Below are 15,455 nucleotides of genomic sequence, written 5' to 3' on the forward strand. Positions count from 1 at the left end.
ATAGGCATCATGTCCGCGACAAGTAGACCGACTCCTGCCTGCATCTACTACTATTACTCCACACATCGACCGCTATCCAGCATGCATCTAGAATATTAAGTTCATAAGAACAGAGTAACGCATTAAGAAAGATGGCATGATGTAGAGGGATAAACTCATGCAATATGATATAAACCCCATCTTTTTATCCTCGATGGCAACAATACAATACGTTCCTTGCAACCCTTTCTGTCACTGGGTAAGGACACCGCAAGATTGAACCCAAAGCTAAGCACTTCTCCCATGGCAAGAAAGATCAATCTAGTAGGCCAAACCAAACTGATAATTCAAAGAGACTTGCAAAGATAACTCAATCATACATAAAAGAATTCAGAGGAGATTCAAATATTTCTCATAGATAAACTTGATCATAAACCCACAATTCATCGAATCTCCACAAACACACCGCAAAAAGAGTTTACATCGAATAGATCTCCACAAGAGAGGGGGAGAACATTGTATTGAGATCCAAAAATAGAGAAGAAGCCATCTAGCTAATAACTATGGACCCGAAGGTCTGTGGTAAACTACTCACAACACATCGGAGGGGCTATGGTGTTGATGTAGAAGCCCTCCGTGGTCGATTCCTCCTCCGGCGGAGCGCCAGCGAAGGCTCCAAGATGGGATCTTGCGGATACATAAGGTTACGGCGGTGGAAATTGTTTTTCGTTGGCTCCCCGGATGTTTTCGGGGTACGTCGGTGGCCGCCTGTGGGGCCCAGGAGATAGAGGGGCGCGCCCAGGAGGGGTGGGCGCGCCCTCCTATCTCCTGGCCACCTCGTTTGCTTCTTGACTTGCACTCCAAGTTCTCTGGATCACGTTCGTTCCAAAAATCACGCTCCCGAAGGTTTCATTCCGTTTGGACTCCGTTTGATATTCCTTTTTTTTCGAAATACTGAAATAGGCAAAAAAACAGCAATACGGGCTGGGCCTCCGGTTAGTAGGTTAGTCCCAAAAATGATATAAATGTGTAAAATAAAGCCCATAAACATCCAAAAGGGGTAATATAATAGCATGGAACAATCAAAAATTATAGATATGTTGGAGACGTATCAAGGTGCCGTACGTTCGGTACTTTGGTCGGTTGGATCGCGAAGATGTTCGACTACATCAACCGTGTTATTGAAACGCTTCCGCTTTCGGTCTACAAGGGTATGTGGACACACTCTCTCCTCTCATTGCTATGCATCACCTAGATAGATTTGCGTGATCGTAGGAAATTTTCTATAATTACCGCGTTCCCCAACAGTGGCATCCGAGCCAGGTATATGCGTAGATGTTATATGCACGAGTAGAACACAAAGAGTTGTGGGCGATAATAGTCATACTGCTTACCACCAACGTCTTACTTTGATTTGGCGGTATTGTTGGATGAAGCGGCCCGGACCGACATTACATGACCGCATTCATGAGACTGGTTCTACCGACGTGCTTTTGCACAAAGGTGGCTGGCGGGTGTCTGTTTCTCCAACTTTAGTTGAATCGAGTTTGACTACGGCCGGTCCTTGTTGAAGGTTAAAACAACACACTTGACGAAAAATCTTTGTGATTTTGAAGGGGATGTAAGAACGGTTCTTGCTAGAAGCCCGTAGCAGCCACGTAAAACTTGCAACAACAAAGTAGAGGACGTCTAACTTGTTTTTGCAGGGCTTGCTGTGATGTGATATGGTCAAGGCATGATGTGATATAAATTGTTGTATGAGATGATCATGTTTTGTAACAAAGTTATCGGCAACTAGCAGGAGCCATATGGTTGTCGCTTTATTGTATGCAATGCAATCATCATGTAATTGTTTTACTTTATCACTAAGTGGTAGCGATAGTCGTAGTAACAATAGTTGGCAAGACGACAACGCTGCTATGATGGAGATCAAGGTGTCGCGCCGGTGAAGATGGAGATCATGACGATGCTTCGGTGATGGAGATCATGAGCACAAGATGATGATGGCCATATCATGTCACATATTTTGATTGCATGTGATGTTTATCTTTTATGCATCTTATTTTGGTTAGTATGATGGTAGCATTATAAGATGATCCCTTACTAAATTTCAAGGTACAAGTGTTCTCCCTGAGTATGCACCGTTGCTATAGTTCGTCATGCCGAGACACCCGTGATGATCGGGTGTGATAAGCTCTATGTTCACATACAACGGGTGCAAGCCAGTTTTGCACATGCAGAATACTCGGGTTAAACTTGACGAGCCTAGGATATGCATATATGGCCTCAAAACACTGAGGCCAAAAGGTCGAATGTGAATCATATAGTAGATATGATCAACATAGTGATGTTCACCATTGAAAACTACTCCATCTCACGTGATGATGGGACATGGTTTAGTTGATTTGGATCATGTGATCATTTAGATGACTAGAGGGATGCTATCTAAGTGGGAATTCTTAAGTAATATGATTAATTGAACTTTAATTTATCATGAACTTAGTCTTGATAGTTATTTTGCATGTCTATGTTATTGTAGATCAATGGCCCATGCTACCGTTCCTTTGAATTTTAATGTGTTCCTAGAGAAAGATAAGTTGAAAGATGATGGCAGCAACTACACGGACTGGGTCCGTAACTTGAGGATTATCCTCATTGCTACACAGAAGAATTACGTCCTGGAAGCACCGTTGGGTGCTAGGCCTGCTGCAGATGCTACTGATGACGTTAAAAACATCTGGCAGAGCAAAGCTGATGACTACTCGATAGTTCAATGTGCCATGCTTTATGTCTTAGAATCGGGACTTCAAAGACGTTTTGAACGTCATGGAGCATATGAGATGTTCCAAGAGTTGAAGTTAATATTTCAAGCAAATGCCCGAGTTGAGAGATATGAAGTCTCCAACAACTTCTACAGCTACAAAATGGAGGAGAATAGTTCTATTAGTGAACACACACTCAGAATGTCTGGGTACCATAACCACTTGACTCAGCTAGGAGTTAATCTTCCCGATGATAGTATCATTGACAGAGTTCTTCAATCACAGCCACCAAGCTATAAAGGCTTCGTGATGAACTATAATATGCAATGGATGAACAAGACTATTCCCGAGCTCTTCGTGATGCTGAAGGCTCCGGAGCTAGAAATCAATAAGGAGCATAAAGTGTTGGTGGTCAATAAGACCACTAGTTTCAAGAAAAGGGGCAAACGGTAGAAGGGGAACTTCAAGAAGAATGGCAAGAAAGTTGCTTCTCAAGAGAAGAAACCCAAGTCTGGACCTAATCCTGAAACTGAGTGCTTCTACTGCAAAGGGACTGGTCATTGGGGCGCGCCTACAGGGGCCGGTCGGCCTCCCCCTTGCTCCTTCATATACGAGGGCAGGGGGGCACCCTAGAACACACAAGTTTCTCTCCCAACCGTGTGTGGTGCCCCCCTCCAAAGTTACACACCTCGATCATACCATCATAGAGCTTAGGCGAAGCCCTACGCCGGTAGCATCATCATCACTGTCGCCACGCCGTCATGCTGAGGAAACTCACCCTCGTCCTCAATTGGATCAAGAGCACGAGGGACATCATCGATCTGAACGTGTGCTAAACATGAAGGTGTCGTATGTTCGGTACTTTGATCGGTTGGATCACGAAGATGTTCGACTACATCAACGGCGTTATTGAAATGCTTCCGCTTTCGGTCTACGAGGGTATGTGGACACACTCTCCCCTCTCGTTGCTATGCATCACCTAGATAGATCTTGCGATATCATAGGAATTTTTTTGAAATTACTGCGTTCCCCAACAACGGCAAAGCACGCCGTTAAGCTCTTAACGGGCCTAAGATGCCACGTGCGCCGTCCAAAATCTTTGCCGTCTGCCAGCAAACGGCAAAGGCCTTTGCATCTTTGTCGCCTGCCATCAGACGGCAAAGAGGCCTTTGTCGTAGCTTATTCGGCCGGACCTGTTGCCGTCTGCTGGCTGACGGCAAAGGCCTTTGCCGTCCGCCAGGCATGCCTTTGCCGTAAGCCATGGCAGACGGCAAAGTGCCTGATTCCAATAGTATGTAGAAGCATATGTCCCTCTCTCATAATAATTTTTAGTAGCATCGTGAATGAATTCAACAATATGACCAGCACATAAATCATTCTTTTCATGATCTACAAGCATACAAAATTTTACTACTCTCCACATAAGCAAAGTTCTTCTCATTCATAGTAGTGGGAGCAAACTCAACAAAATAACTATCATGTGAGGCATAATCCAATTGAAAATTAAAATCATGATGACAAGTTTCATGGTTATCATTATTCTTTATAGCATACATGTCATCACAATAATCATCACAGATAGAAACTTTGTTCTCATAATCAATTGGAACCTCTTCCGAAATAGTGGATTCATTACTAAATAAAGACATGACCTCTCCAAATCCAGTTTTATCAATATAATCATCATAAATAGGAGGCATGCTTTCATCATAATAAATTTTCTCATCAAAACTTGCGGTACTAAAAATATCATCTTCATCAAATATAGCATCCCCAAGCTTATGGCTTTGCATATCATTAGCATCATGAATATTCAAGGAATTTGTACTAACAACATTGCAATCATGCTCATCATTTAAGGATTTTATGCCAAACATTTTATTAACTTCTTCTTCTAACACTTGAGCACAATTTTCCTTTCCTTCATTTTCAGGAAAGACATAAAAAAGATGAAGCATATGAGGCAACCTCAATTCCATTTTTTTGTAGTTTTCTTTTATAGACTAAACTAGTGATAAAACAAGAAACTAAAAGATTGAATTGCAAGATCTAAAGATATACCTTCAAGAACTAACCTCCCCGGCAATGGCGCTAGAAAAGATCTTGATGTCTACTATGCAACCTTCTTCTTGTAGACTCGTGTTGGGCCTCCAAGCGCAGAGTTATGTAGGATAATAGCAAATTTCCGTCAAGTGGATGATCTAAGGTTTATCAATCCGTGGGAGGCATGGGATGAAGATTGTCTCTCTCAAAAAACCTTGCAACCAAATAACAAAGAGTCTCTTGTGTCCCCAACACACCCAATACAATGGTAAATTGTATAGGTGCACTAGTTCGGTGAAGAGATGGTGATACAAGTGTAGTATGGATGGTAGATATAGGTTTTTGTAATATGAAAATATAAAAACAGCAAGGTAGCAAGTAACGAAAGTGAGCAAAAACGGTATTGCAATGCTTGGAAACAAGGCCCAGGGTTCATACTTTCACTAGTGCAAGTTCTCTCAACAATGATAACATAATTAAATCATATGGCAATCCCTCAATGTGCGACAAAAGTCACTCCAAAGTTCCTATCGCGGAGAACAATTGATGAAATTGCTTGTAGGGTACGAAACCACCTCAAAGTTATTCTTTCTGATCAATCCATTGAGCTATTCCTATAAGTGTCACAAATAGCTCTAGAGTTCATAGTAAAATAACATCATATGACACACATCAATCAACCCTAATGTCACCTATGTAGTCCAATGTCACCACAAGTATCCCTGGGTCAATTATACGATATGCATCAACCGACTATAGATTCATAATATTCAATCCAACATAAAGAACCTCAAAGAGTGCACCAAGATTTCTACCAGAGAAACAAGGACGAAAACGTGCATGAACTCCTATGCATAGATTAGCCCAATGTCACCTCGGGAATCCGCGTGTTGAGTGCCAAAACATACATCAAGTGAATCAATAGAACACTCCATTGTCACCACAGGTATCCCACGCAAGACATACATCAATTGTTCTCAAATCCATAAAAGTATTCAATCCGATAATAGTGAAACCTCAAAGGTAAAACTCAATTCATCACAAGAAGGTAGAGGGGGAGAAACACCATATGATCCAACTATAGTAACAAAGCTCGCGGTACATCAAGATCGTGCCAAATCAAGAACACGAGAGAGAGAGAGAGAGAGAGAGAGAGATCAAACACATAGCTACTGGTACATACCCTCAGCCCCGAGGGTGAACTACTCCCTCCTCGTCATGGAGATCACCGGGATGATTAAGATGGTCACCGGTGATGGTTCCCCCCTCCGGCAGGGTGCTGCAATGGGCTCTCGATTGGTTTTTCGTGGCTATAGAGGCTTGCGGCGGCGGAACTCCCAATCTAGGTTTATTTATGGATTTCTATATTTGTAGGTATTTTTGGCGTAGGGAAAAATTCAGGGGGTCCAGAAGGCGATGACAAGGTAGGGGGCGTGCCCCAGGGGGGCGTCCTCCACCCTTGTGGATGCCTCGTGGCTCCACTGGTCCATCTCCGATACTCCGTGGGCTTCTTTTGGTCCATAAAAAATCGTCATAAAGTTTTAGCTCGTTTGGACTCCGTTTGGTATTCCTTTTCTGTAAAACTCAAAAACAAGGAAAAACAAAAACTGGCAATGGCTCTAGGTTAATAGGTTAGTCCCAAAAATAATATAAAATAGCATATAAATGCATATAAAACATCCAAGACGGATAATATAATAGCATGGTACAATAAAAAATTATAGATACGTTGGTGACGTATCAAAGTGTCAAGGGATGATGGAACGCAGACTCAACACCAATCTCTCCATGATCACGGAATTTACCCATGACCACAAGCTGGACGCCAAGAATATTGGGGAGGCCATCTTCAAGCTTCATGAGAAAATCGAGCATCTCCAAGCCAAGATCTCTTACCTACAAAAGCAAAACTGTGAGTATGAATACATATTTAAGAGGATGAGTTTGGCTACAGATTTGAGGATTGCGGAGACTCATTCATCTTTCTACGATGGTGAACCTATGCCTTGTAAGATGGAGGACAAGCCCACAACATCATCATCAACCTCATCACCACCTCCGAAGAAGGAGAATTGAGTACATGGGTATGGGAACTCCCCTTGGCTTGTGCCAAGCTCGAGGGAGGTGTCCCGGTATCGTATCACCATTACATCTTTACCTTTATCATTTTTCTTAGTTCGATCATTTTGGTTATATATTTATCTAGTAGAATAAAAGTTTTAGTATGATCTAGTCTTTGAGTTTTGCTTTGTGATATATCTATGTAATTGAGTCCGTGAGTTATATAATAAAGAGTAGTTTTGAGTTGAGGGCTTTGCTTTCTTACTTTGATCTTGAGGAAAAGAAAAACAATAAAAGAAGTAAAAAAGATTATATAATGATCTTATGGAGAGTGATGACTTCACACATAAGAAGTATGATGAATACAATTTGTTGGGAGTTGACAAACATAGTTTTGGTCATTGTTGCAATTAATAGGAAGTAATAAAGAAAGAGAGGTTTCACATATAAATATACTATCTTGGACATCTTTTGTGATTGTTGGCACTCATTAAAGCTAAAAGGTTGACGTTGGACAAGGAAGACAACATAATGGGTTATGTTTTCTTATATCCGAATAGAAGTTATACTGTCATGGATCCTCCAACATGTTGAACTTGCTTTCCCTCCTATGCTAGCCAAATATTTTGCACCAAGTAGAGATACTACTTGTGCATCCAAACATCCCTTAAACCAGTTTTGCCATGAGAGTCCACCATATCTACCTATGGATTGAGTAAGATCCTTCAAGTAAGTTGTCATCGGTGCAAGCAATAAAAATTGCTCTCTAAATATGTATGGTCTTTTATGTGAAGAAAATAAGCTTTATACGATCTTGTGATATGGAAGAAATAAAAGCGACGGCCTACATAATAAAGTTCTTTATCACAAGAGGCAATATAAAGTGACATTCTTTTGCATTAAGATTTTGTGCATCCAACCATAAAAGCGCATGACAACCTCTACTTCCCTCCGCGAAGGGCCTATCTTTTACTTTTACTTTCTACCTCTATACAAGAGTCATGGTGATCTTCACCTTTCTTTTTTACACTTTTTCTTTTTGGTAAGCACTATATGTTGGGGAAAGATCCATATATATATATATATATATATATATATATATATATATATATATATATATATATATATATATCCACTCGGATGTAGGTTATCATAAAGTATTATTGTTGACATTACCCTTGAGGTAAAAGGTTGGGAGGCGAAACTATAAGCCCCTATCTTTCTCTGTGTCCGATTGAGGCTTTGATCAAATAAGTATCACGTGAGTGTTAGCAATTGTGAAAGACTAAAATATGGTTGAGTATGTGGACTTGCTATACAAAAGCTCTTACATTGACTCTTTCTGATATTACGATAAATCACAATTGCTTCAATGACTCAGATCATAGTTTGTTGGTTTTCAATAAAGTTTCTGATTCATACTTTACCTTGTGAACGAATTGTCACTTTAGCATAAGAATTTATATGTCAATATATGTCGTTGTTCTAAAGATGATCATGATGCCCTCATGTCCGTATTTTATTTTATCGACACCTCCATCTCTAAACATGTGGACATATTTTTCGATTTCGGCTTTCGCTTGAGGACAAGCAATGTTTAAGCTTGGGGGAGTTGATACGTCCATTTTGCATCATGATTTTATGTTGATATTTATTGCATTATGCGTTCTTATTACATACTATGGTACACTACTTATGCCTTTGCTCTCTTGTTTTACAAGATTTACATGAAGAGGGAGAATGCCGGCAGCTGGAATTCTGGACTGGAAAGGAGCAAATCTAAGAGACCTATTCTGCACAACTCCAAAAGTCCTGAAAATTTACGAAGAAATTATTTCGGAATACGTAAAAAATATTGGGCGAAAAAATACCATAGGGGGACCCACCAGATGGCCACAAGCCTGGGGGCGCGCCCTACCCCCCTGGGCGCACCCCTAGGGCTTGTGGGCCCCTTGGCAGGTCTCTGGTGCCCATCTTCTGCTATATGGAGGATTTTGACCTGGACAACATCATAAGGAAGCTTTCAGGACGAAGCGCCACCGTCTCGAGGCGGAACCTAGGTAGAAGTAATCTAGGGCTCCGGTGGAGCTGTTCTGTCGGGGAAACCTCCCTCCCGGAGGGGAAAATCGAATCCATCATCATCACCAATGATCCTCTCATCGAGAGGGGGTCAATCTCCATCAACATCTTTACCAGCACCATCTCCTCTCAAACCCTAGTTGATCTCTTGTATCCGATCTTTGTCTCAAAACCTCAGATTGGTACCTGTGGATTGCTAGTAGTGTTGATTACTCCTTGTAATTGATGCTAGTTGGTTTATCAAGTGGAAGATCATATGTTCAGATCCTTAATGATATTTAATACCCCTCTCATCATGAACATGAATATGCTTTGTGAGTAGTTACATTTGTTCCTGAGGACATGGGAGAAGTCTAGTTATAAGTAATCATGTGAATTTGGTATTCGTTCGATATTTTGATGAGATGTATGTTGTCTTTCCTCTAGTGGTCTTATGTGAACGTCGACTACATGACACTTCACCATGATTTGGGCCTAGGGGAAGGCATTGGGAAGTAATAAGTAGATGATGGGTTGCTAGAGAGACATAAGCTTAAACCCTAGTTTATGCGTTGATTCGTAAGGGGCTGATTTGGATCCACATGTTTCATGTTATGGTTAGATTTATCTTAATTCTTCTTTTGTAGTTGCGGATGCTTACGAGAGGGGTTAATCATAAGTGGGAGGATTGTCCAAGTAAGGACAACACCCAAGCACTAGTCCACCCAGATATCAAATTATCAAAGTAACTAACATGAATCATATGAGCATGATGAAAACTAACTTGACCGTAATTCCCATGTGTCCTCGGGAGTGCTTTGCTTTATATAAGAGTTTGTCCTGGCTTATCCTTTGGTACAAAAAGGATTGGGCCACCTTTCTGCACTTTAGTTACACTTGTTACTTGTTACTCGTTACGAATTATCTTATCACAAAATTATCTATTACCGATAATTTCAGTGCTTGCAGAGAATACCTTGCTGAAAACTGCTTGTCATTTCCTTCTGCTCCTCGTTGGGTTTGACACTCTTAGTTTTCGAAAGGACTACGATAGATCCCCCATACTTGTGGGTCATCAAAGTGGAACGGAGAGAAAGGGTCACCCTGTCTAACCCCACATAGGTAGGGAAGTAAGAACTGATCTTGCCGTTGATGTTGACTGCGGTCTGACCGGAGCAGACCATCTGCATGACCCGGGTAACCCAACGGTCATCAAACCTCTTCTGGAGCAGGACTTCCCAAAGGAATGTCCAGCTGACCATGTCATAGGCTTTGTGGAAGTCGATTTTCAGGAAGACGGGCTTTTGGTGTTTGGTACGGACCTCATGAAGTACTTCATGAAAGACTAGGACCGCATCTAGGATATACATGCCTGCGAACGTATCCGGATGGCCCCTCATATATCGTTCCCTGCATCCACATATCTCAAATCTAGACTCTCAAACCCATGCACGTCGACCATACACGCAAATGTTGCACGTAAATAACAAATGTTAGTACCAAAAATACATAGTGTGTACACAAAATTTATTTGAAGTGCACAACTCAAACATCAGCTCTTTTGTTTCCATTGTGGGTCCACATATGCTCCACAAGATCACTGAGTAGCTGCGCATGCACATGATGATCTCGAAGATTCTGATGCACCTGTAGAAAGTTCATAAGCTGAGCTGCATCTTGATCTTCCGAGATTTGAACTTGTTCTCCAAACGCTTCAAAATCATTGGTTTGGGCAACACCATCACCCTCATCCTCGACAATCATATTGTGCAAGATAACACAACATGTCATAAGCTGCCACAAAGTTTTTGATTCCCACATCATTGCAACTCCACGAACAGTTCCCCAACGAGCTTGAAGTACTCCGAATGCCCTCTCCACATCCTTCCTAGTTATTTCTTGCATTATTGCAAAGTGTCTTTCTTTGTTACCGTGTGGTTCGGATATGGTCTTCACAAACGTCGTCCACTGAGGATAGATGCCACGGCAAGATAGTAACCCATGCCGTACTCATGATCACTGACTGTGTAGTTGGACAGCGGCGATTCCCCATTATAAAGCCTCCTGAACAAGGGAGATCGTTCAAGCAAGTTGATGTCATTGTTAGAACCCGACATTCCAAAGAAAGCATGCCAAATCCACAAGTCATGTGGTGTCACTTCCTCTAGTATGATGGTGGCCTCTTTGGTGTGACCTTGATACATTCTCCACAAACCTTTGGGGCAGTACTTCCATTGGTAATGCATGCAATCAATTGATGCTGGAAACCCTCTGGCCTCTCCAATAGCCAATAACTTTTCTGTGTCCTGCACATTTGGTTCCCTTAGATACTCTGCTCCAAACAACTGCACGACGACGCGGGCAAACTTGACAGTAGTCTTTAGGCCCCATCCTAACCATCTCACCAATGACATCTGCGACAATACCAAGTGCAAGCATCCTCAGAGCAGCCATGCACTTATGCTTAGCAGAGAAAGAAAGTTGGCCACGACAATCCCTTGTGAGCTTGAAGTGGTCACCGTGTGCCCCCACTCCCTCCACAACTTGCAAAAGCAATGGTTCCACATGCAAAAACGACAATGAAACCATGGATCATCCTGGAAAGTTGGGTTCAGAGCAAAGTAGTCTTTCTACAGTAGCCGTGCTCCGGACACCCTATCCCGATTGGTCACTCTTCCCCCTTTGATTGAGCCCTTGAAGTTGAGAATATGCTCGACTTGCCGGTCCATTTCCTCTTGCATGCTCGTGAACATGATCACGTCCACTTCTTCGTTCCAATCAGAGGAATCGAAGAACTCATCTTGAATCATTTGATCAAGGTCCGTCGGTCTATACTCCTCGTTGGGCAAAGCATCGGAATTCATCATTTTAACTAAAAAACACACAAAACTAGTGCGGACAATGTGTCAAACACATAGAGTGCAAGGGGGAGCCCGGGAGTTGCCGGACGTACCATGGTGGAGTCCGGGCCGGCGACGACGTCCCAAGCGGCGGGGACGGGAGAGAGGAGTGTTTTGCCGGTGCTGGCGGCACAGAGGCTCGAAACGGCTGCAGAGCGCGCGCGACGGACGTCGCGGAGGAGGAATAAGAGAGGAGAGAGCAAATGGGTCTGGTAGGTCACAGTGTTGGATTTGGTGTAATTTGCGGTGGAGTAGGGCTCTCGGGTCCGACGTGACGGACGCGCTCGGGCGCCTCCATATCTGCCCCATATTTAGGTTGGATATGAGTGGTGCCAGTCAGTCCGGGCCTTTGAGGCCCGCCTAAGGCGCCCGTCTAGATCAGTATTTTGTGATCAATCAGTGATTGGCCGTCCACCAGAGTCGTTTGAGACGCGGGGCTGTATATGCTCCTAGTTCACGTTTCACAGCTTGCCTCTCTCTGGCATGGTCGTGGTTTAAGAGACCACGCCTTGGCAGCGGCAACTCACGCACGCACCACTTGGGAACCACATGTGCACGCGCACTGCCCTTGGGATCCACATGTAACACACAAAGTACCAATTGGTGTATCTGGTCTGGCATACTGTATTACATAACACATTGCGGTAATGTAGTTATGTACGTAGATGGACACATAATGTGTCCTTATTTGAGATTAACCCTAGTCTGCCGCACTTTTTACCGAGCTGTGATCAGCCCTGCGATGAGGTGCTGTAGCTGACACAGGGAAGTTGGATAGGGTGCCACGCTGGCGTACCACGCAGGCAGGGTTGACAACTAGTACAAACTAGAATAGGTGCCACGCAGGCAGGGGTTGACGGGAATACACATCACAGGTCGGATGCAACACAGATCAAATGCAGTGAAGTAAATAATGCAGCAAGCAATCACAGCTCGGCATGCAGTTCAAATGCTGAATGGAACCATAAATCTCGCACACTCAAGTCACACTTCCGGTACAAGTGCTCCATCCAAGGGGAGATCATCATAATAAAAACAGAAGTAACCGATAGTCTTTCCTCAGCATTACCATGACTCACCAACTGATCTGATGCGCCCAGAAACGCGGTAAGCTTCTTTGCACCAAGATGACACGGGGACGGGACGGGACGGGACGGACCGTTCCACAACTTGAATTCAGCACTACACCTGGCCTAACCTGCCACAGGGATCAAAGGAGGTTTTGACACAAGAACGTCGTTAGTACTTGTATGTACTTATGTTTGAGGCTAGAGCAACGCTATAATAAACTGACTGAGCATACCTAGGCTAGATAGGAGACTGCTAGCTGCTTCATGTTCCTCCAGTTCAACCTATGAATGTCTGCCTGGTGTCCCCCACCAAGTGGTAGTCCCCAGGCGATGGCTGGTATGGGCGTGCATTAGCGCTCTCAGCCAAGTTGATGCCATTAGACCACTCGCCTTCAAAGACGAGCAATATTAGTGAGACAAATCTGGATTTCGAAACATAATGTACGACGTAGCATTGTTATTTGTATTATTCCCACTAGACTTATTATTGCTACCAGACCTCAAGGATAAACCAAACAACTAAAATTATACACACACATGAGGAAATGGTTGTTCTAACTAATACATTCTTCTCAACTGCAAGCGTATATACTATCGGTTGTAGAGTACAGTGGTAAAGTCTGGTTCTCACCCATTCATAATAAGAGGGCCGGGTAATTCCCCTAGTCAAGATAACTAGGAGCACCTCAGCATGAATTATACACAAATAAAAGTAGTTGTACAAGTAAGTCGATATTATTGGTACGGTAACCGTGTTCATCATTTTTTGGGACCCGAGACAAATAGTAGTTGACACTATGGCCTTAAGCAGTCCATTTTTTGGGACCCAAGACAAATATTATTGGTATGATCCTCAAGTAGTCCACGCATCAAATTTTTTAATATATATCAGATGAATGCTGAACAGGTAGAGAAGCCATGCTTGTGCAGAAAAATGCAGATGCAGTAGAGTTAGAAATGGTCGTGTAGAGGCATGAAACAAACACAGTATCAATCAGAAAAGAGGTATAGTATTTTTGAAGCAACACATGTAACAATTGTGAATACTAGTAAAAGGTAATTTAGGAGGGCAAATGTTAAAAGATGATGGGCAGCAAAGCATTTACCTGAGGAGGAGAGCGCCCGTGGCAGCTCCCAAGCCCGAACGAAGCGGCTGGCCAGGCGGATGCTCGGAGGCGCAACAAGACCATACACCTGGCACTCCACCACCTTGCGAGCACGCATGTCAACACCAAAGAGGTGCTCCTCGAGGAAGAAGTAGACCACATCGGGGTTCTTGGGGTGAATGAGCGCGACGATGGGGATCTTCTCCGGCAGCCCGGCCGCCTTGTAGCTCTCATCGGCCCAGATCTCTGTAAAGCTCGCCTGTTGCTCCAGCGTCCACTCCCTGGAGTTTGGATCGCCCAGCGTCCACACGCTTACCGTGGGAGTGGGAGTGTGAGTGCCGCCGACACCAGCACCAGCACGCTTGCCCATGTACATGTCGACGAAACGCAGCTTGCCGCCGCTCACCCCCACGTAACGGAACTTGTCGGCGGCACCCCAACCTTCCCTGCACTCCAGGACCCTTCCCGGCGGGAACGGAACGAAGCCCAGGACCGGCTCGTCGGCGAAGGGGTCGCAGGTGATGACGCCCCATGAGAGGTCCACCCACCAGAGCCTCCCGTGATGCGAAACCACGCAGATGGGAGCCAGCGGGCGTGGCGGGAGCGGGTAATGGACGGTCTTCTCGATCCACTCCCCAACCTCTGTGGAGAAGCAGAGGAGCGTGGCTTCGTCCAGGCCGATGATGGGCTGGAGCTCCGCGACCATGTAGTGGCCGCCGCCCCTGGGGGAGACGAGAAGGCCGAGGAGGGCCTGGTGCATGATGGTGGCCTCAGGGTAGGGGAGGTGGAACGCCGAGCCGGTGGTGGCGTCGAGCACGAAGTAGCGAGAAGTAGCGAATTTCCAGGAGAGTTCCTGGAGGCCGGGGCGACGGATGACCTCACGGGTCGGGGCGCAGTGCAGGTTGGCCTGGAGGAGGAGAAGGCCGGAGGGGTCGGCGGCGAGGACGAAGGGGAAGTTGCGGGGCGTAGGGGGGTCCGGGAAGACACGCGGGGAGACGGTGAGGATCGAGACGCGCGGCGGCGCCGCCAGCTCGACGGAGACGTCGCCGGCGTCCGCCAGTGCGGAGACGCGCGGGATGCTGCCTAGGATGACCCACGGCGAGGAGGGCGGCTGCGCGGAGGACGACGAGGACGGATGCGGCTGCGCCATCGATCTGGGCTCGCAACGAAGCGAAGGAAGGAGAGTGGGAAAGGCGGAGCCGCGTGGTGTGGGTGGCGTGGTGCAGAAGAAGGCGCAGAGCAGAGCTGAGCGAGCCGGCGGGAAACAGGGGAGTGGCAGCCTTTCTAGTTTGAACGTCTCGTCTCCTCTCTCTATCTCTCTCATGCTATTTCTTGTCGCTTTCCACAGATGCTTTCCACAGGACCATTTTTCTTAGAGATCATTCAAAGTCATAGAACTTACCTCACATGTTCACTTTGATGCTAGAATTTTAAAAATATGGTTTTGTGGTGACCTAACTTGTCTCAAGCGTACAA

The 15,455-nt window shown here is 44.7% G+C and overlaps 1 protein-coding gene across 1 annotated transcript; it reads right to left on the reverse strand.

Annotated features, from left to right (window-relative positions):
- Positions 1–12,742: 12,742 nt before the first annotated feature.
- Positions 12,743–15,253, reverse strand: LOC123094875 (uncharacterized). Its single transcript, XM_044516748.1, has 3 exons — positions 13,980–15,253; positions 13,107–13,263; positions 12,743–13,001 (listed from the first exon to the last, which is right to left on the reverse strand). Exons 1-2 carry the CDS (start codon positions 15,127–15,129, stop codon positions 13,151–13,153), a joined length of 1,263 nt encoding a protein of 420 aa, XP_044372683.1. The 5' UTR covers positions 15,130–15,253; the 3' UTR covers positions 12,743–13,001; positions 13,107–13,150.
- Positions 15,254–15,455: the final 202 nt, after the last annotated feature.

This window comes from Triticum aestivum, chromosome 4B, assembly GCF_018294505.1.
Source record: "Triticum aestivum cultivar Chinese Spring chromosome 4B, IWGSC CS RefSeq v2.1, whole genome shotgun sequence".
In the NCBI taxonomy this organism is placed as follows: domain Eukaryota; kingdom Viridiplantae; phylum Streptophyta; class Magnoliopsida; order Poales; family Poaceae; genus Triticum; species Triticum aestivum.

Excerpts from the sequence above, each read along its gene's own strand:
- LOC123094875 (XM_044516748.1), bottom strand. The coding sequence starts at position 15,129 with ATGGCGCAGCCGCATCCGTCCTCGTCGTCCTCCGCGCAGCCGCCCTCC. Across the intron at positions 13,264-13,979 it reads ACGGGCGCTCTCCTCCTCAG|GCGAGTGGTCTAATGGCATC; the intron begins GTAAATGCTTTG and ends TCGTCTTTGAAG.